Below are 21,834 nucleotides of genomic sequence, written 5' to 3' on the forward strand. Positions count from 1 at the left end.
GTTTTAGCTGAATCTCCTATCGCTTCTTTGAAGGAAGAACAACGGGAGGCTCTTTGCACATTTCTGGATGGTAAAGATGTTTGTGCTTTTTTACCTATGGGTTTTGGTAAGAGTTTAATCTACCAATTGGCTCCGCTCGTTGTGAAGATCCCGCGATTGGCTAAAAATAAACCTGTCAGAGGCGGGACATACTGTTGCATTGTCCAATCCGTGCCTCTTTCCTCCGAAAGGATTTACATGGAGCGGTCCCAGATTGATATTGTGGAGTACTATCAAGTACTACACAATTATTAATCTGGCTATTGCCAGGTTATCCAATCAGCGGTCTTCACAACATCTCATGGACTTCACAGAGTGGGTCCATGAGATGTAACATCTGCAGTAGTCTCAGTACTGCAAGACCATCTGGAGTAGTCTCAGTACTACAGTAGTGTGAGTACTACAGTAATACCTCCTCCTGACAGGCTGCTGTTGTTTTCTGGATCAGGTTGGAGTTGTTTGATGCCCTCAGCGTGGTGTCAACCAGCGGAGCCTTTGTGGTTCACAGCCAGAAGCGATAGTTTTAGTGCTCTGAGTGGGAGAGAGAGAGAAAAGGCTGATGGAGGAGGCGGAGGAAGGTCTGAGCAGCGTTTATACGCTGGAAAATGTCTGAGCAGCTCTGAATTCAGTACAGGGTTCTTGTCTTTAATCCCACCGTGGGGAAATCAGCATTTTTAAGCAGCAAACATTGAGAAACATCAAAAGAAAACTAAAAAAATGGACAAAACATATACACAAGTACTAATTCAGAATTAACAATATTGCACATCATTTATGTTTTTGTATTGCATAGATTCTGTCATGAGTAGAAGTAGTTGTATTGCACAGATTCTTGTATATAAAGAAAAATGGTTTGAAATGTGCTAAATATTCATCGTGCATAGGTAGAAATGTGTTGATTTGGGCCATTTGTTCATCTTGAAAGGTTAAATTTTTAGCCGTTTCTGGTGATCCTGAGATCTTATATCTGCCTAGATGTTTTCTTTAAACCAGAAAAGTCTATTTTATCCAAACTATGCAGGCATGGTGATGATATGTTGTACATCTGTTCGTTATTTTAATCATTTGGATATCGGTAAAAGTTCAAACTAAAGGCAGCTGTAGGGGCCAATGTGTGGCTCTTTTCATAAACTGTGTAATAGAACCGTCCTGATGTCACCTTCTAGTTTGTGGATTTTTATAGCCTGATGTTTGGCATTTTAGCTGTTTTTATTTTGTTTGTTTTGGAAGTCAAGTTAGACGTTTCTATACATTCTGTCTTCTTCTTGCAACCAGAGGAACTGCCCCCTGCTGATCATTAGAAAAAAAACGGCTCTTCTTTTATAATTCTATTTTCAAAGGCAGTCGTACATCAGTACTACACATAGATGCATTTTTTTACCACCAAGTAACATTCCAATACATGCATAATCCTCTGGCCTCCTTTGCTGGATGTGCTGCCAGAATCGGAGCCTAATGTTGCCTTTATCAGCAGTGAATATTAGACTGATGCAGAGAGAGTAAAGCCAGCATCGGTGTTGTGTTGCTGTTGTTGTTAGCATGCTACTTGTAGCCAACAGGGGGGCACAACTCTGCCAGGAACAAACTGGATTATGTGATTAGAGGAAATTATGTGAAGTGGCAGAACACACACTGAGCAGCTGTGAATGAAACCAAGGAAAATGTTTGAGTCAAAGTAATAAAAAATATCATAAAATGTTAGAACTTAACAAAAACAACAGCCGAAACTGTGTCCTAATTCTCTGTGACGCTTTTTATTTTTCTGACCTCATGTTGAGTTTTTCTGTGTGTTTACACTCGGAAAGTTGGTAAAATAAATGAATAATGACACAAAATGTATTTAAATTTGTAATGTGTGGGATAAAACTATCTCTTCTGTTGTCTCACAATGCTTTGTTTGAGGGAAATGGAAAAGATAATCAGTCAGTCACAATTCCATTCAGCAGACTGACTGTATACAGTACTGTATACTGTGTTTTTGTAATGTGTGTATTTGCAGTCGGTACAAAAAATTTGAATACTCTGCATTTGGTTTTGTTGGGTGTCCCTGTATACATTTCGAAAGGTTACACATGTTATAAATTGGCTCAATATAAATAAAACTGAATTGAACTAAATTTAATTTTGACACGTTTGCCAGCTTTTGAGAATGTCACTGAAAAATTTAACTTAACTGTCTTGTAAGTACTTTTGCCAACCTGTAATACACATATTTTTTTTGTTTTTTAGGTGTTTTATAAAGAACCGATGAGTATAATTAATTTGTAAAAATCATCAAAATTACAAAAAGAATTGTCGTATTTTCACCCAAATGCATCCATCATGGTGAAACATCTGGATGTGCAGAGAAATGTGAAAAAAAGCAGCGTTTGTTGTAAAAATGTAAGCGAAAGAATATCCCACTATTTTTTTTTTTTAAACAGTGTTGGTAAAACCTTTGAGCACTTGGAAAAAATGCTGTTTGGAATTCTCTACAGTTCTAGCCATGGTAGTGCTGTTTCCATGGATGTGCAGGACTTTATACAGTGAGTAAAAATGAAAAAAAAACGCTGCTTGAGCTTCAGAGGGTTAAAGCTAGTCTGTAATAGTCGGCACACAGCTATAGCTTAATAAACCCAACAAATGCACAAACATCTCTCACTAGTTTAGCTGTTTGCAGTTTTTTTGAATTGCAGTTTTAGCGTTTCATGTAGTTCTCCTGAGAAAATCTAAAAAAAAAGTACATTTCCTGCAAAATACTTGTGAGAGCACTTGAACATTCCTCTACTACACCACAGTCGTAGTAAAGCTGCACAGCGCTGGGACACAGCTTTCATCCCACTCGTATTATAAGACAAAGCCTTGGCATCCTCATTAGCTTTACAGCCCTGCTTCGTTTCTGTTGCTTAGTAACAGATGCCAGCTTGGCTTCAGCGTTGGAGATTTCGTCACGTTGCTCATTTTGCACGAGAATGTTTTTAAGAGTGTGCGGAAAGCAGAAGGTGACTGAGGCCACGAGACAGATTTGAGAGTTGAAGTCGACCAGGAGGTGAAATTATTACAGCATGGCGGAGCAGAAATATTCTGCCAAGTCATGGTTCCCGCCTCGCTCCAGCTGTCTGGATCGCGGCGCAAATGTCAGATCGTCCTGATTCATTAGAGCTGGTTGGGTAGATCGTCCTGATTCAGTCACTGATTGGTTACAGCTCACCAACAAGGAAACAGGTGAAGGTGCTCTGTGGGGTTTAAAATTTTCCGTCTCTTTCTCTGCTGTAAGAAGCTTATGAAGCTGGAAGTAGAGTTTCTGCAAACAAATATTGACAGTTTATCTGTAGTTGGCCCACCAGACTAATGTTTTCTACCGAGTGCTTGATCAGATGTGTGAACAAATGGCTGTTAAATGTGCTGAATGTGTTGGAGGTTCAGGAGCACCACAGTCTTTTCCTTCAGTCTGACAGTAATTCTGCTGTTTAGTCTCCTTCATATCGCCACTTAAATGATTTTAATGCTGCGACTGAGAGTTATTCAAGATTTAATAGTTTTTATTTGTCACATGCTCATACAGTATGTGCGGTGAAATGCAAGGTGACTGTTTGTCACGCCTGTGCACTAACAATTATGAAGGACAAGTCTTTAAAGAACCACAGAAAATTAGATTTATTCACTACGTAAGACACGGAATTATATTTACGGATTTATCAAAGTAACGTCCTTTTTTCTCTTATCTCTTTTCTGTTCCAGACATTTCCAGAATATCGTACTACGCAGGTGAGTCCATTATTTTTATTTAAATACATGCAGGTGTTGGTGTAACTACCTGTCAAATAATAGTAACTCCATGTTTGAATTCTTTAAAGCATGTTATCTAAAAACATATCCACGGGGTTTGTATGAATGTGAATGCTATATGAATTCCTGCATCAAGCCTGTGTTGTCAGACTCTTTGCACTCTTGTCAAATAAGTCAGAATTGAGAGCTAAATGTAATATGTCATTATAAACAGAAGTAACATAAGCCATTTAAATGGAAAAGACATTTTCTGGTCAGTTTATTCATAAAGGTTTGATGTTCTTTGGTCTAAATGTTGACTCGTACTGGTGTTGTCAGATCACGGAGCGGGTGGAGGTGGAGCTCCATGGTTTTACACGTATAGATGTAACATTTGATGGTCCTTAGCGCCACTCTCCCTCCACGGCTGTTGCTAGGTAACTGTTGATGGATGAAGGATGCTGTATGTGAGTCATTCCTGAGAACCACCAGAACTTGATCTACATTTCTTAAAACTTCATTTTTGCTACTCTTCAATGAGAGACGTGTTGCCAAATCTGAAGTTAGGTTTGAGGTTTACTGAAATGTATCTAACTTTGCTAGAAAATAACCGCAGCATGGCACCCGGTGTACAGAGACTTGAGGATCTTCCTGTAACTCTGAGAAAAGTCATTGACATAATTTTAAATGTGATAAGACTCAAACATCTGGCTCATGCTGAGGTGGCAGCATCTATTACTCTCTGTAACTTCAAGATGAGCCTCATTTTCACCAAGTGATTGTTTGAACTGAGCTTACACTTTATTTATTGTTCGGTTGTCTGAAATACATTCTTGTGCAGGACATATTTTGAAATCTCCTTAACTTTTTTTTTTTTTTAAATGGGAAAACTTGGAGAAATGCTGACAAGTTTGTCATAATCTTCAGAGGAAGTGCTAAACTTACTGCTATCAATAGGATTTTGTAGTTATGCAAATGGTTTATTTTTGACAAACATTTCATCGAGCCTTGTAGAAAAAGGGATTTGGCTGAAATATTGTGATATTTAAGTTGGATTTGATCAATTTTCTAGACAGAAGTGCATGAGTAGGCCGAGGACCTTCAGAAAAGACGGAAGTCCAATGATTCCTTCTGTTTGTTCAGTCTGTGGCTCTGAGAGATGGTGTTATTTTGGTGTGTTTTTATAAAGATAGCATGACTTTTCAGCCCACCTTTTGAGGATTAGACGGTTAATCCAGAGGTGCCACATTAGTTGCATTTTGTAGCCGATCAGTGCTTTTCACATTTGCCAGATTCTTTTCCATCTTTGTCAGTAAAAACTGAAAAATTAGTCTAAAATCGGAACTTTTCTTCCTTATGCTTTTGTGCCGTTAAGACCTTCCTTCTGACTCCATTTGATGCCTCCATTCTTCACATCGTAGTCTTAAATACAGTTCTGACTTGTCTGACAAAACTAGGAAAGCTAACATGGAGGAGAAAATCACAGTATCCACTGCTATGATTTTTTTAAAAGCAAAGTGTTGACATTATTTTGTATGCATCTTCATATTTTGCATTGCTGTGTGATTTCTGGATCACACAGCACTGAATGCAGTGAAAAATAACTTGGACTGCTCAAAATTAGCTCTTAAATGTAGCAATGTGTGGCACAACATGCAGCTTTTATAAAATTCTGCATTCAGTTTGTCTTCATAACGCAACTGAATAAGCACATTTAGTAAAACAAGCTTCTCCAGTGGAGTGAAATCTGCAAGAAGAGAATGAGCCGTCTTCATCCTCCACGCTGTCAGTGCTGTCAGCGTTCTGCAGCTGGAAGCTTAGCGTAGCTTAGCATCCTGCGCCCTGTCACATCACAGGGATTGAATGTCAGAGTGTTTTACTGCAGGTGGAATCTGTCTGGAGGACAGAGGGCAGCAGAGACCGACGGACGGACGAGGAGGAGGATTTATGGAAGGAAACGTTTAGAGTGGTGACGGGTCAGAGAGAGGAATGTATGTTGTAGAGGCTGATCCTGGTTAAACCTGGTGTTTGTGGAATTTGTTCATGTTAGGGTTTATTAGTGTATTGATTAGGGCACACACACTCCCTCCCTCTGGTCCTGCCTGTTAGCGATCCGAGCAGCTTTTTGCAGCAGCTTACACAGAAAACACAGCGGAGGAGAAACGCTCACTCCATTTCCTGTCCAACCCTCACCTACCTGCTCACTGCTGCTCCTCTGAACACTCTGTGTTTGTGCTCTCAGTTTGTCTGCTCGAGGGTTTTGTCGTACTAAACATTGTGCTTTAGTTTGACTGCGGCACTCTGAGGTTGGTTGTTGTGATGAAGACTAAAGGACGCACAGCTGACTGAGACAGATTTAAAGACGCTCCTGCAGCATCCTTTCTGCCGTCTTCTCTTTGCTCTTCATCCAGGTCTCAGTCACTTCGTCCCTCGGCAGCATCAGATACCTTCTCTGACCTGGTTAAACTCCTGCAGCATCAAGGCTCAGCTGCTCTCTGGGGTTTCTTTCCTCCTTCATCCTGTCGCTTTACTCCTACTCCTCTCTCTCTCTCTCTCTCTCTGCGATTCATATTCTTTCTGTTCATTCTTTTTTGATCCTTTCGCTCTCATCTCCTCTACTTTTCCCTGTTTGCTCTCCTTCTCCCTCCTTCCTCTCCCTCACTATGCTCCATTTCTCTCTGTCCTACATTTTAGTCTCTAGCTTTCACTGATGCCTCTTTCTTTCTTTCTTTCTCTGGTCTGTTTTTCCTTTTAAACAACTCTGTGGATTTACAGAACAAAACTACCACCTTTCTTGAAGAACTGCGCTTTGATGTGATTATGGGGAATATGCTGTCAGTAATATTTTCTGAGCTGGAAATGTGACATTTGTGGCTGGAGGGAAGAAACCGTCTTTGATACGTTGGATCAGTAACTCTGCTCCGATGACCTGAATCTGATATTTGCGAGGATTTATTTGACCGTGAAGAAATCATCCGTCAGCTCAGGAGCCTTGAGTCTGTTTTGGAAGCTTCCACCTTTTACTGAAGTGTCCTTCAGAAAATTACTGTATTATCTGCCTCCTCAGGGGTTGAACTCACCGAGCTGAAGGAGCCAAAACGAGCCTCCTGACAGGAGATCAGTAGAGATCACATTGCACAATGCTAAAGGTATTTCTCCCGGTGAAAGGTCACAACACAAATCGGACGGATTGATTACTCAGACTTCCTCAAGAAGTGAAATGTAGATTCAGCAGGCTGCAGAGGAGAGAGTCACGGTCTTGTGATCAGTAGCTGGATATTTTTCACCAGACATTCAGATTTGAGTGTATTTCCGTTGTTAAGTAATTAGATTATTATGCAAAACAAGGCCTGACTTCAGATGAACTTCGTCTGGACGGATTTAGCATCGAGGCTGGAGGAAAAATCTCTGCCTCAGTTGAAGATGAAAACATTTGCAGCTCCTCTATCAGTTGGACTCTGATAAATAACAGAGGTCGCTGGTGTTTTCTCTACCTGCTGTGTCACCAGATTTCAGAGTACAAAGGATATTTGACATCCTTTCTTTCTTCTTATTGGATTATCTGCTTTACTGGAATTAGTTTCAGCCCTGGGACACTGTTTTTATTGATTTTATTTATTTTTCTACCATGGATGTCTGTAACCAGTGAGAACAAAGTGAGCAGCACAGGAAGTTGCACTCTCTAACTTTTTGAGGTCATTTTTGGACAGTTCCAGCTACTTTTCTTTTACTTTTTAAAATTTGTCTACTTTTTTTGTGTTTTTTTTTGGAAAAGCCAGATTAGGATTTGGTCCTAATCTGAAGCTCTATGCTTTTTTTGGGGCCCAGAAGTTTAGTCTGGGCCCGGTGGCCCGACCTACTCCCCTTACAGAACCAATGGAGAACAGCGGCTGCATCCCTCTCTGCTGGAGTAAAGGAGCCTGCATTTATGCACAGCATCCTTTACCAAGTATGTACTGAAGAGTGTTGGCACTAAAATCAGTTTTTACTATCAGTAAACCTGCACCAGGTACAGCTAACAGTAGGTCTGTGTTACCAGACCATTTTCTGCTTGTGGTTTGAACCTTGTGCAGCTTCTGGCGGTCAGAATCAACCCAGTAGGATGACTTTTAGAGCAGAAATAGAAAATCTCCTGTGTAGGTCTCAGTGCTGGTTGGTTAAACTTAGAGGAGATTAATGTTGATTGGTTAAACTCGGAGAGGACGACAAGCACCACTTTGTGTCCTCTTGATGTGTTTGTTGAGTAGCAGTGTGGCTAACTTATCAAACCTCCGTTGTGCTGTTTCCTCTGTGCTCATAAACTTCTATTTGTTGTTGCACATTTGGAGTTTAAATCATGGTCAAAAACACTTCAGGTGAAAATAAAAGGCTGAAAGGGCAGATTATGGTGTTGTTCCTGTAAAAGTTCTCAAGTTCTGACTCTCCAATAATTGTTCATTGGCACAGTGTTTTTTAGTTAACTTGCTGTTTCATGATGGTTTAATCAGACGGGGACAAAACTGAGCTGCAAATTTTATCACCTTCTAACAATATATCACAATGCGCTAAAGGTTGTGCAAATTCTGTTTCCTGCTTCCGCTGTGTGTCAGTATTTATTTATGATTAGGTCCAGTTGCTGTGATGTCAGACTTCATTCATAATTCCAGCTCTTGATAACTAGAATAACCTCAGATTGTCCCAGCAGTTCATGCATGACGGGTTGTTTAATGAGCTTAGCTTAACGTAGCAGGACAGAGTGAAGATTAAACTTACTACATAATCACATACATTTATTAATTTCCTTATTTATGTAATTTTGGATAAAGTTTTAGTCCGAAAAATGCAGATTTGAGTCCTGTGAAATGGGCTGAACTTAACTGTTTGTATGTCGGAAAATAGACGTTAAGTTACTCTGAACCTCAGATCAAGTCTTTATACAAACATTAGATGATTTACATTATGGATAGTTGAGGCAGGTCACCAAGTATAATAAGAAATGTGCAAATATGGAATCTAAAATATCCAGTAGACAAAATGGTACTGTGTGCGAGTGTCTCAATGAAAACAGTGGGCTAGATTACCCCTTTAAAGAGAGCTTTTGGTATTCTATGAATTCTAAACACAGTAGCTGATGTGGCATATTTCTGAACATGTATGGAAAAGGATGTTGTGTGAAGAGATTTATGCTCAACAACAACAACAGCAGCGTTTAGTAAACACATGCACACACTTAGTGCTGCTCCTCTGGTTCACATATACATTATCTATTACTTATAGTGATTACACACGCTTGCTTTCAGTCCAGATGAAGTGATCCTTGACATAAAGACGTGCATGGATAGGTATTGCTGGAGAGGGGGAGGTTCAGGGAGGAAGATGAGAAGGCGGAAGGAGCAGAGGTGGTTCAATAGGACAGAAGGATCAAATGAGATGGAAGGCAGGAAGAGGAGAGAGACGACGAGATGAAGGGCAAAAGGATGTAGGAAGACGGATACTGAGGTTATCGGGGAAACAAAAGAGAGGAGGAAAAATCTAAACCATAGAAAGGAATGAATGTGGAGTAAGCACAGCAAAGAGGTTACATCGTCTCCCACAGGATCAATGGAACCCCAGTAACCCAGAAACCAGTTAAACCAGCAGATAAACCGTCCTGCTGATGGAGCTCAGATTTTGGCACTGAGAGGAGCTGCTGGTCTGCCTCATTTCATTCATCCTCCTGAGAGCGAATGTGACACGAATGTGTGAATTGAGTGCATTTACATTGAAGTGGTGCAAGCGACAGCAACTCATAACCAAGGAGAAATTTTTGAATTGAATCATGTTGAATGTCCCGTTCTGTATGTTTTATGTTCTTGCATTGTGCAACGTGAGTTAATCCATTGGCTTTCATCAATGCGGGTTTAGAATAAAGGTTAGGTGCTGCAGTATGTGCTCCAGATCTGGAATGAAGATGGGGTTGTAAAGGCTCACGGGGTTTAAGGATCAGGCTAATTCCTGGGTAGGTTTACAGTGGGTCAGATGAGGAAGAATCTGGGTTGCCAATGAAATCACAATGTGACAGCAACATCTTCATACAGTATTTAGTTTTGACAGTTTGGTCAATATTTGTGCATTTCTGTCATTGAAACCGGAAACGCTCCATTAAGATGCAGTTTATATAGATTTGTTTTTTTTTTACATTTTTTTCCCTATAGTTGTGCAGCTGTTTTACATTATTGGACAGAATAAAACATGATGCAGTCGGATAATTACAGGATGGAAAGTGTTTTAGGGTTTTTGTATGTTCAGTCTGACTCAGTTGATGTAGTCTGTCGGTATGATTCTGATTTAAAAACAAAAAAAAACCGCAGCATTATCCTCCCTATGTGCTGCTGTTTTCAAAATTTCCTTAGCTGCAAAAAACGCCAGCTTCTGAGCACCAGGCTTCATGCTGAAAATGACAAGTTTAGATGACATTTTGGGTTCTATAGGACGAGTGCCTGTGGCTGTTTTATTGAATGACTGTATAGAGCTCCAAAGAACTTGTTTAGGACTTTTGAGAAAATATATCATGATAAAATGTTTATTTTCAGTCAATATAGGTAATTCTTAATTATTTCTAGTGACATACAAATAAACAGGAAAAGGTTTATTATGAATTTAGTCACTTTAGCCTACTAAAGGTTGCACACAGGGAATAATTTTAACATAAGCACAACAATGAATAAATATACATAGTGTAATGATCGTACCATGACAACATTAAATAAAGTAAATATAGCCCAGATGTGCACAGAGAGCGACAAGGGCAAAGTTTTGTTCATGGAACTGAATTTTCATGGTTGTTTGCATGTGATGCATTTGACTGAGTAAGACGTTTTGCTGCCATTTAATTGCCTAAATGTGTTCACAACATTTGCTGCCGATATGTTCCTGCATGTTTACGGAAAGTTTCTATTTCCAAGTGGGATAATGGGTGCAGTTTTATTGTTATTTTATTTTCATGGTGTAATGCACAAGAAGCTGCTGTTTAGAAGGAGTCAGAGGTTTCTATGTTGGAAATGATCAAAAACAAGAGTCCCTAATGTGTGCAACAGACTGTAGCTTTATATCCAGAGTCATTCATAACTAATTTACATTATTTATTGCCGGGCTAAACAGAACTTCTAATCAGCGTCAAGTGACATTTAAGCAAAACCAGCCGACTCAAAGTATCTAATAATCATTTATCATGAGAACATTACATGGATTCCTTCTAAAACTTCCCAGAGGAACACTAGTGAAAAACAGAAAAACACACTTTCCTGATAGTGTGTGATGTAACAGGATTTAGGGCATAAAGTGTCTGAATGCAGGTATTTTGCTTCTCTAATAGGATTTAGGAAAGCCGTATGTAGTATTTAGGTTACCGTTCCATGTATGTGATTTCGTATGCAGAGTTGTGTTACAACATTACAGAGCTTATTATTTGAACTGATTACTGAGTGAATGAGTGAAACGCAGCAGATGGCCGACTGCGACTCTGGTGCGGTTGCTTCTATTTAAAAATCAGTTGCAGTCGAAATAATGGCCCCAATACATTTTTTAACATGTCCCTCTGAGACGAGGCAGGAAAGCTGCTGCTGCTGAAACAACCCCGAGATCTGTCGGACAACTGCATCCGAAATCCTGCACAGTCTGAGCAGTTTAGTCACAAAGCAGATCTTAGTGTGGAAATCACCCGCTGAAAAACACTGCGAACTTTGGTGTGCTGTGTTTCGCAAAAGATGCTGTGAATGCCGTTTTAGAGGCAGGATATGGTCGGGTTTATGCATAATGTGAAACTGAGAAATAATCAAGGAAGCACACAGTGTGGAGTAGACGCATTTCAAGGGCGATTAGTGTAGCTGAACTTTCAAAGGCAGGCTTGTTAGATTTGTTTAAATTTTTAAATGTGAAAGAAGCAAACATTGGGTGGGAAATCCTTGAAATTTGAAGCATTCCCTTAAATACACGGAGCCGATCTCCTCGTGCCTGTTTTCAGCAGCAGCCTTTAAAAGAGCAGAGGCGGGATTATAAAGGTTTTCTGCTGCAAGGCTTCAAAGTTGTGGTTAACTTGAGAGAGCCAGTATAATGTTCTGTTCATTAGGCTTCATCAGAGAGTCATTAGAAAGGCCATTGGTATTGTTATAGATGATTATATAGCGGTACTGTCAGTGGATTTGTTAGGGATTGTAATAAGCTACCTAATAATCTAGTTGTATCATGGCTCAGTAGCTTCATTTTAATTGGATGATGATATAAGAGGAGCATTAATAATCTGATCTACACTAATCTGCTGTATTAAAGCCTTTAGGGTCTGTGGCCATCATACGCTGCCCTGTATATATTACACTATTAATAGTAATTGGAAAATCCAGCAGCACAGTTGTCTGCAGAAACCAAAGATGTCAGCTTTTTCTCTTTGCTTATGTTTTTTTCACAGTATCCATGTGTTTTTGAAGCTACTAACTTCAATTCTGCCATTTCTCTAAAGTTCTTTTTAGATATCTGATATGTAACATCGCTGATTTTTGTTAAAGTGGGTGCATTCTCTCATTCATTAAAACATTAATGTTCTTTTTGTCTTCATTGAGACAGTAGCACTAGTAGCAGAGAGAAACACCTGTATTTGTAAAACACCTGAGACTGGACAGTGCATACCGTGACATAATGTATAATAGTGCATTAATAAAAGACTTATGGCTGTGTCTGAAATCAGTCGCTACACTATGTATGGTCACCCAAAGTATCCCACAATGCATTGTGAAAAATGGTGCACAGCCGATGCTCACTATCCAGCAATATGTCCCATCATGCATTGCATTGAAGGAAAATTGTAAGAGAGAAAGTTGAGGACTGGCGGCATTTACTCAGATTTCTGATGTTATTTTACATTGTTAAGATGTATTTTTTTTCGTGTTAAGACATATTTCATAGTGTTAAGACATGTTTTCTACAGAATATATCTTTTTTTTATAACTTATAAGCATAGCTTGTTGAAATGACAGCAGGCATGAGACAAACCCATGAATTAAAATACTAAAATAAAAATAAAATTTGCATTCATATTTTTAATGGAAGCTGAGTGATGTATCACAACACAAACGGAGAAAAAAGTTATTTCATTTCTTAATTTTTGGAAAATACACTGAGTGCAACATGAATTTATCACAGAACTTCTGGCTGATTCACTACTTAACTGCTCAGTCTGATTAGCTTTAATTGAGTGATGGCAGTGATGTAATTAATACAATGGAGACTCGAGTATTTAATAAACTCAGAGAAAAAAACTCTGTAAACAGCTGGAATCAACAAACTAAACTTCAGCTCCTGTTTGTCAAAAATGGAATTACACTTATCATTGAAGCTCATTTATCTCTTAAAGCATATGTTCAACACGGGAAACTTTTATTTTTGTGGACATTTCAGTTTGTAATTGGTGTAAAATTATCAGGCGATGAGAATGAGCAAGTATCTTTTGCTCTCCATGATGCTTTCAAACAGATATTGGTGCTGAAATGTGGAAATAACCTTCTCTAAGTCTTTGTATACCGCTCAGAGCACTGTTGTGGGTCTGTTTTTGTCTGTTAATGTGATGTCCTGCAGGTCAGGCATGTTAAGAGATTCAGATTTGTGTTACTCAGTCTGACATGGTCACACCACTTTTATGGAAAACTTGACATCGATGAAGTGCTTTTAGATTCATGGAAATGTCTGAAGGAGGGTTTCACAACATGTTTCACAACAAAGACATGTAAAAACCTGATGTAATCTCAGCAATACAACATAATCTAGGGGGCAGCTTCCCTTCTTTGTTTTAGAGGCTTCTTTCCTTAGTTGCAGAAATATTTGGTTTCTATCCCAGAACAAGTGAGCAAAAAAGATGATTTCACTGAAGATCAAGGTCAGGCCATCCACTAGAAATCAAGTAAAACAGCAAAACATGAATGTGCCTTTATTGGAAATTAGAGGAATGATTGATTCACTGAACAAATAAAAAACAGTAGCAACAAATACCGTGAAAAGTGTGATGATTTGATCAAATTAGGAATCTTTCAAGCTGAAACAATCCCTACAATAAGACTGCATCAGAGCTGCATAGACTCACAGTTATAATAGAGCAGAGTGCTGAGTCAAGTCAGCAGATCATCACGTCCTCTTTTGCACTCAGGCATGTTTCACTTTCTGTCTTCAGGAGGCAACTCGAGGTCAAACTGTGCAAAGTGCTGAATCAACTTTCCCTTAATCAGCCTCCATCTTTCTCTCACTATTTCTTCTTTCCTTTTACTGTCAGAAATAATCCGACTGTGACAAACTGAGAAACGCTGAATCTAACTAAACATAGTTGTGTTTATTGTCTCCATATCTTGTGGATAAATTTGATTTCAAAAGAAGAGATCATTAAACACTTAATAACGTGGTGCAGAATTACGATGACGCAGGTCAGTTTTCTATATTTTGCTGGAGATCACATCTCAGTACTGGAAATTAGCCACTTTAAGAGCCGTTCCCTGTAGTGATGATGACTCAACAGAGCCTGCTGGGACGTCCACGCAGTGACAGGACAGGAAGCTTCAGGGTGTGACTTCTGCACTAAAATAAGACAATCCTCCAGTGGAAAGGGGCTTCATCAGCAACTTCAAAAGGGTAAACAGGGGCAGAAACAAGAAGTAAGAATACGTCAACGATTTTTCTTGCTTTCTGGCAGATTACAAATGTTTGCATCTTTTGGGCTCTGCAGCATTTTCATTGCAGCCTCATATATTAGTCATGTAAATGTGAGGCAAGATACACTCCTGTTCCTGAGAGGTAGAATATAAAACATCATTTTTCAGGAGCTCATCTCAGTATTGTCAATTTACTGGTCACTCATTTATGTAAGTTATTAAGTAACTTACTTTGTGAGGTTTGTGACCAGAGAACTACAAAGTTATTGGATATAAGATAAAATAAAACTTTATTAATCCTGAAGGACATTCTTGTGCCAGATATTGCTTTTTTTTAAAAAAGAAGCAAAAATGACACAACATAGAAATGCAGTGCTTAACAAATAGGAAAGTACAGTACACTACTGAAATAACATGAGTAAACTCAAATTAGGCTACAATAGAACATTATGAAGTAATGCCGGTAATGATAATGAGGTAATATCACACATGATGATGGAATATTGAACCTGAAAAATGAGATGAAAATGAAATATTTCGCATTATACTGACAATATCAGACCGACTTAACTGATCTGTGTTCAGTATTGTTAAATATATTGATTTATTCCACTCTAAAATCCATGTGCCATCTTTGTTTTTAGCACCACCTTTGCCTAATGTTGTCTTGCAAAAACATAAATCCGGCTTGCAGTGTTCCAACTCATTGACATATATCAATATATCGATAGATTGGTATCATATCTAGAATCAGTGTTGGCAGATAGCTGACCTGAGGCTCTAGCATATGGTATATAGAGAAGAAGTCAAACTGATCAAACACCCTCTTGGAAAGGCTTCTGAACCATGATCCTCCCAGTATAGACCAGTACACCCAGAAAGATTTCCGTGCTTCTGATTGAGCCTCTTCTCTCCGCACCCACTCCATTGTCTCAGCAGTGTCCACAGCTCTATCTGAATGGCTGTCACATACTGAGTACCAGCCCAATCACAACTGTTGTTTACACAGAAAGACAGATGAGCATATTAGCAGAACAAAGCAGCTCTGATGAATAAGCAGAGTTTGACGTATTAGCTGCTTTCACAGTGGCTAAGGCTATGCTAATGCTAGCGGCTAAGCTAGGAGGCAAACACAGATTCCCCTGGAACAGAATCTGGAAAACAATAATGTTCTAAAATCTGGACCGTAGTGGGAAATAAAAGTGACAGAATAGAAAAAAAGATGGCAAAAACAGAAGAACAGCAGACAGAACTGCAGGAGACAAACTGGTATTGATCAGATTGATTGATTTACACTGCAGGTAGGAAAGAACAACCAGGAAGTTCACTCATAGACAGTCTGAGTAGCTTCCTGTTAAACCTCACCCTTAAATAACCTGTCTGTCTAGGGTGATTGGACGTCCAGTTGAAATGCACCGGGATTGATTTATTTAAATCTGTGATGTATGTTGAGTCCATTAGGTTCCTGTAAATACACCACATGTCAGTGTGTTGTTGGTTCATATTGACTCGGTTGACAGACTCACTGATTAGCCCCACTTCATCAAACACAGAGGCATGCAGTATTTGCATGTATGTACATGTTAGACAAACAGACATCCTTATTATAGTCTGTTTTGTTAGAGGTATGTAATATTTACCTAATGAGTTTGTTTGCCTTTAATTCCTTTTTATGTCTTCATGATTATTAATATATCATGTGGTGCTGACTGAGAGGCATTTCTCAGATTTGTCTTTAAAAGCACTGAGGAAGCAAGTTTTTTTCCTTTTTTTTTTAACATATCCCCTTTTCACCTAATGTTTTTACCTGTCAATTTTTCCTTTTCATCTGGGCTCTGTAATGTTGTTTCACAAAGTGATGCCTGGAGATAATGAACTTGTTTCCACCAAGGAAACCAGGCAAGTTAATTTCAGATTTCTTGTTACCATCACTCTGCTTGTTCTCCTTTTCAGAATATGACGGCCAGTTAGCCCCAGCGCTAGCATCGGAGTCAGGCATGGCATCGTCTTCCTACTTGGAGCCCAACCTCAATCACTCCTCAGCGGGTGGTTGTGGGGTTAAATCCCGGTCCGGAATGCCCGGCGGTCCGGGCACCAGCGGCTCCGCTGGAGGTCTGGAGCGACCTCCGGGCTCCATGGACCGGGTCCTCAAGATCTTCCACTACTTCGAGACAAGCAGCGAACCGTGCACCTGGGCCAGTAACATCAGGCATGGAGACGCAACAGATGTCAGGGTGAGGCTCTAACATCTCTCACCTGTCCAGCTCACCTGTCCCCTCTGTCATGTCTCTGATCCTGTTCTTCTGTTCCAACAGGGCGTCATCCAGAAGATAGCAGAGATCCATAAACTGCGCTGTGTGTCCTCTCTGGGCCTCCGTCTGACCCATCTGCACTCGGATGCTCTCCACTGGCTGCATCCTGATCTGGGCGTGTCTCATGTAAGGGAGAAATATGAGAAACAGCACCCCCAGGAGGAATGGAGGTAAACCTATAAAACTCTCACGCTGTACATCACACCTTAGTTCCTCCCACCAGAGATGCGTGCAGAGGAGTCGAGGCACCCAGAAATTTAACAAAAAGAGACCTCCTGTCCTCAGAGCTGTGATGTCTAGTAAATGAGACGTGTTGCACAGCTGCATCGTCTGTCCAATTTTTGTTTAGCTGTGAACTGGAATCTATGTCAGATGAGCAGAACAGTATTCATTCAAGTTACAGCCTAGAGGATCCTTTTATTTCACTAATTTCAGCCTCTTCAATCCTCAATTCTCCAGCCTGGAAATCAAACTTGGTGCATCATAACATAGAGCACCTCAATTTCTGCGATGCACATCAAGGATGGAGGAGTAAAAAACAAAACAAAAAAAAGGATGGAGGAGGAACTATGATACTCAGGTGAATGCAGGTGTATCCTCACCACGTCCTCAATAAAGTCTTTTCCACACCTAAAAGATGCAACACACAGCTGAATATTTACACCATGTCGGCAGCAGGACTGATGAATGTGTCTGTATGATATTCAGTATTAATATCTGTCACTTTTTATCTTTATGGTAATGCTTTTTGTGCCATGACTATTTTATAGTTTTCACTGCACGTGTGTTAAATCTATGACATTTGTACGCTCTCGTCACTTTCTACCACATTGTGATTTGAATTTTAAGTATATATATTATATGTCATCGTTAACCCTGTTCTGCTCATCTGATCGATCATAAAGCACAGCTGTAGGTTATAATAAAACATTCGACAGATGATACACCCAACATATTTGATTAATGCTGCTTTAAACTGATGCTTTGAGGTGAGGCCGTCTCATTTCAGTACAAACCTCTCTGCTTGCATCTCAAAGACGTGAGGAGGAATCGATAAGTGAAATGAGATAAAGGGATTTTTTTTACCTCGGTTTTCAGTTCACAACACACCTCATCGTCGCTCCGGCCTGATTCTTATTTTCTTGAGATTTTAGGAATAGCATCCTTCAAGATGGCACACTGAGATCAGGTTTCAGGTCAGAGGGAGGAAGATGACGGACAGAGGAGGCTTAAAACAGAGAAATGGGCCTCAAATCTTTGTTCTTTCTTCTGGCCAGCGGGAGGCGACTCCTCTGGTTGCAAACTGAAGAGAGAATGTACAAAAGTCTCTTAGAAAATGACTCCTTTGATTTGTTACCTCAGTGAGCATCTTCCCAAAAGAGTTTACAGTCTGAATCGGAATTTTCAACTCTTTTTGTGTACATCATGATGTTTATTTCATAAATCATGAGCCAATTTAGACTTTAAATTTAGAATATTTAAAAAGCTGGGTATGTTTAAGTCAAAGCTTTCCCATTCCGGCTAAATTTGAGGCCATGTTTTCTCTTCACTTTTTCCCTCAGGAGTACCAGAAAGTAATTCTGAGCTTTGCATAGACTCAAATACCCTAAAGATCATCAGTACTTGTGTTAATATCCGACAAAAGGACAACTAAACGGGTGTTTCTGTCTTTAATCATGATGATAAACAGCCCTGCTAGCTAACAATGTTTAATACGGCTACATTAGAAGCTGCAGCTACTTAATTTATGGACCCTGTGAAACCATTTGTTAGCTTCAATAAACCGCACAGCGAGATCTGAAGATACTGAACTGCTATATGAAGCAATAAAATAATAGTACCACTGCTAAGTATTTAATAGAGAGTTCAGCCCAGTACCTGGCTTCATTTCCTTCAGATTTAAAGCTCTTGTATAATAATCTATTTCCTCATTCATCCATATCATCCCATTATGAATACTGTAGTTATTAAAAGAAGGTTCAAGCCTCGGGGCATTTACTTAAATTCAGCTGGTGAACGTCGCTTGCATCCAAAGCGTAGTTCTTCTGCTTCTTATTTTATAATTCATAAAGCCGTATTCCTCCTGTTTATTGATGCTAATATACTGTTCTATGGAGAAGAACATCCATAGTTCTCTGTGCTGCAGCCCTCTTCACTTCCAGCTTAAAAACTGAGCTGGCACCGGGCCTCCTGCAGTTGATATTGTTAACAGCTCGATTTACAATTCAGTCCTTTGTCCTGCATTTGATGCGCTGCACCCAAAGTCATTAAAATTGAAATGAATTCAGCTGAACGAGTTGTTCACACGGCTGACATGCAGCGGCGGAGCTCTGCCGGCGGTTGCAGCTCGTCCTCGGAGGGCGGCGGAGCTTCATCTATTGTTAGAACAGCAGCAGCAGCAGCTCTGGGACCAGCCGACTCCATGTCGCTGCTGCTTTCTCTCAAGCTTCCGCCTGCGTTCGGCCTCACCGTTTTCCACTTTGATTCTTTTTCCTCTCATCTCTTCTCAAACACACATCACTTTTCCTCTCCCAACATTCTCTTTTTGCTTCATTCATTATAGAATACGGATGTTTCATTCATTCTTTCTTAAGCCTTGATCTGCTTTGTTATCTAACTACATTCAGCTCGGAGCTCACTACTCTCCTGACCCACTTCTTCTGTGCTGCAATACGTCAGCCATAAGATAACATGTCACCATGAGCAGTGATGGCCCATGTGGATATTTCTGTGTCAGAGATGTAACTGTGGCGATCTCGTTCTGAGTTCTGGTTTGACAAGTTTTTCGCTTTCAGTTAGTTCACTATGAACAGAATGTGAAACTACATCTCACTGTGCCACCAGACTTACAGTAATACTTGGTGAGTAGAAAGAGCTTCATCTGTCAGCTTCAGTTTCAGGACGATGTGCTGGCAGTAAGAAACAAAATGCATCAGATCCATCTGTGCTGTTCTGTCTCTAATACTCTAATAGTTTAACCTCCATGTGAGACCCCCAGAAGGCAAAATCATTTACAAAGTTCCTTGTGATGAAATACAACATGCTGCAACATATTGTATAGTAATGATATTATTTTGTTTTCTCTTTTACCAGTTTCGTGATATTAATTATTACCTCAATGTAATCATACTTTTTATTGTTCTGGTATTGTTTTAACTACTTCTTTTATTTCAGTAATGCATCATACTTAGAAGATCTTATTGCTTTGCTGCCTTTTTAATCACTGCATTTCTTATGTTGTGTTATTTCGTTTTTTCTGAGCAACATCTCGCACAAGAATTTACTTAGAAACGTCCCAGTTTTTGAAAGAAAAGCAGTTTTCTGTCAATGGAGATAACATTAAATTAATCAGAATCACAGTCTAGACATTGTTAATGTGGTAAATGACTATTTTAGCTGGAAACGGCTGATATTTAATGGAATATCTACATAGGGGTACAGAGGAACATTTCCAGCAACCATCACTCCTGTGTTCTAACGCTACATTGTGTTAGCTAATGGTATTGAAAGGCTAATTAGTTATTAGAAAGCTCTTTTGCAATTATGTTAGCACATGAATTAAAGTGTGAATTTTCATGTAAAACATGAAATTGTCTGGGTGACAGCAAACTTTTGAACGACAGTGTATATAGACAGTTTTAAGGAAGGTGTCTCTAAACTGTAGGAATGTGTTTTAATATGAATTCCCTATTTTATTTTATTTTTTTAATATTTTTTGGAATTTAGCTGATCCTTTTTTTGACTATAAAAACTGTCATTTCTTTCGTTGCTTCTACACCTGAAGCTGGCCCAAACTGACTCTTTACAGTGTGTTTAGGTCAGCTGTATATAAAAAGGCATTTCCTGTTTCTGTGTCGCACAGTTGTTTAGTTTGGATGCTACACATTATTTGATTATGTTCATGCATTTGTGGTTACTCAACTTCACTGTTCTCATTCTCAGGTATGAGCTGCGGATGCGGTACCTTCCCAAAGGTTATCTCAGCCATTTCTCTGAAGACAAACCTTCTCTAAACTACCTCTATCACCAGGTGAGGAAACACAGAAAATACTGAAGGAACAAACAGACGTCTGTTTGTTTTATATGGTATCTGCATACACGATACATGATTTTAATTTACACAACCTTCAACTTTAGTTGCTGCCCTGTAAAACCTACAGAGGTATGATTTTTAAAGAGTTGTGCTGTTTCTGCAGGTAAAGAGCGACTACATGCAGCATATAGCCGACCAGGTGGATCAAGATGTTGCATTGAAACTGGGCTGTTTGGAGATAAGGTAAGAAATCGACAACGGGTGACCAGAAATCTGTGCAAACATTCTCATGGGTCACTCCTAGCATTTACACACGTGGACAAAATTGTTGGTACCCCTCAGTTAAAGAAGGAAAACCCACAATTCTCACTGAAATCACTTGAAACTCACAAAAGTAACAATAAATAAAAATTTATTGAAAATTAAATAATCAAAAACAGCCATCACTTTTGAATTGTTGATTAACATAATTATTTAAAAAAACAAACTAATGAAACAGGCCTGGACAAAAATGATGGTACCTCTATAAAAGATTGAAAACTATTTGACCAGAGTGACATGATTAACTCAGGTGTGTCATTTAATTGACATCACAGGTGTTTCCAAACTCATAATCAGTCAGTCTGCCTATTTAAAGGGAGACAAGTAGTCACCCTGCTGTTTGGTGAAAAGGTGTGTACCACACTGAACATGGACAACAGAAAGCGAAGGAGAGAATTGTCCCAGGACATCCAAAAAAAATTATAGACAAACATCTTAAAGGTAAAGGCTATAAGACCATCTCTAAACAGCTTGAAGTTCCTGTGACAACAGTGGCTCATATTATTCAGAAGTTCAAGACCCACGGGACCGTAGCCAACCTCCCTGGACGTGGCCGCAAGAGGAAAATTGATGACAAATTGAAGAGACGGATCGTTGGAATTGTATCCAAAGAGCCCAGAGCAACCTCCAAAGAAATTAAAGGTGAACTCCAAGGCCAAGGTACATCAGTGTCAGATCGCACCATTCGTCGTTGTTTGAGCCAAAGTGGACTTCATGGGAGACGACCAAGGAGGAC

The 21,834-nt window shown here is 39.5% G+C and overlaps 1 protein-coding gene across 13 annotated transcripts in view; it reads left to right on the forward strand.

Moving 5' to 3' along the window:
* Positions 1–21,834, forward strand: part of LOC110963358 (focal adhesion kinase 1-like) — a 75,007-nt gene that overhangs the window by 6,093 nt on the left and 47,080 nt on the right. For 3 of the 13 annotated variants that reach the window (XM_051957364.1, XM_051957365.1, XM_051957362.1), the window contains exons 2-6: positions 3,760–3,786; positions 16,386–16,666; positions 16,748–16,914; positions 20,687–20,774; positions 20,941–21,020. In XM_051957364.1, the coding sequence (XP_051813324.1) occupies positions 16,430–16,666; positions 16,748–16,914; positions 20,687–20,774; positions 20,941–21,020 (572 nt within the window). In that variant the 5' untranslated portion in view covers positions 3,760–3,786; positions 16,386–16,429. Of the gene's footprint in view, positions 1–3,759; positions 3,787–6,394; positions 7,736–16,385; positions 16,667–16,747; positions 16,915–20,686; positions 20,775–20,940; positions 21,021–21,834 lie in introns of those variants that run through there. The other 10 variants (XM_022211707.2, XM_022211698.2, XM_022211706.2 and 7 more) reach the window with 5 other exon arrangements.

This window comes from Acanthochromis polyacanthus, chromosome 12 (assembly GCF_021347895.1).
Source record: "Acanthochromis polyacanthus isolate Apoly-LR-REF ecotype Palm Island chromosome 12, KAUST_Apoly_ChrSc, whole genome shotgun sequence".
In the NCBI taxonomy this organism is placed as follows: Eukaryota; Metazoa; Chordata; class Actinopteri; family Pomacentridae; genus Acanthochromis; species Acanthochromis polyacanthus.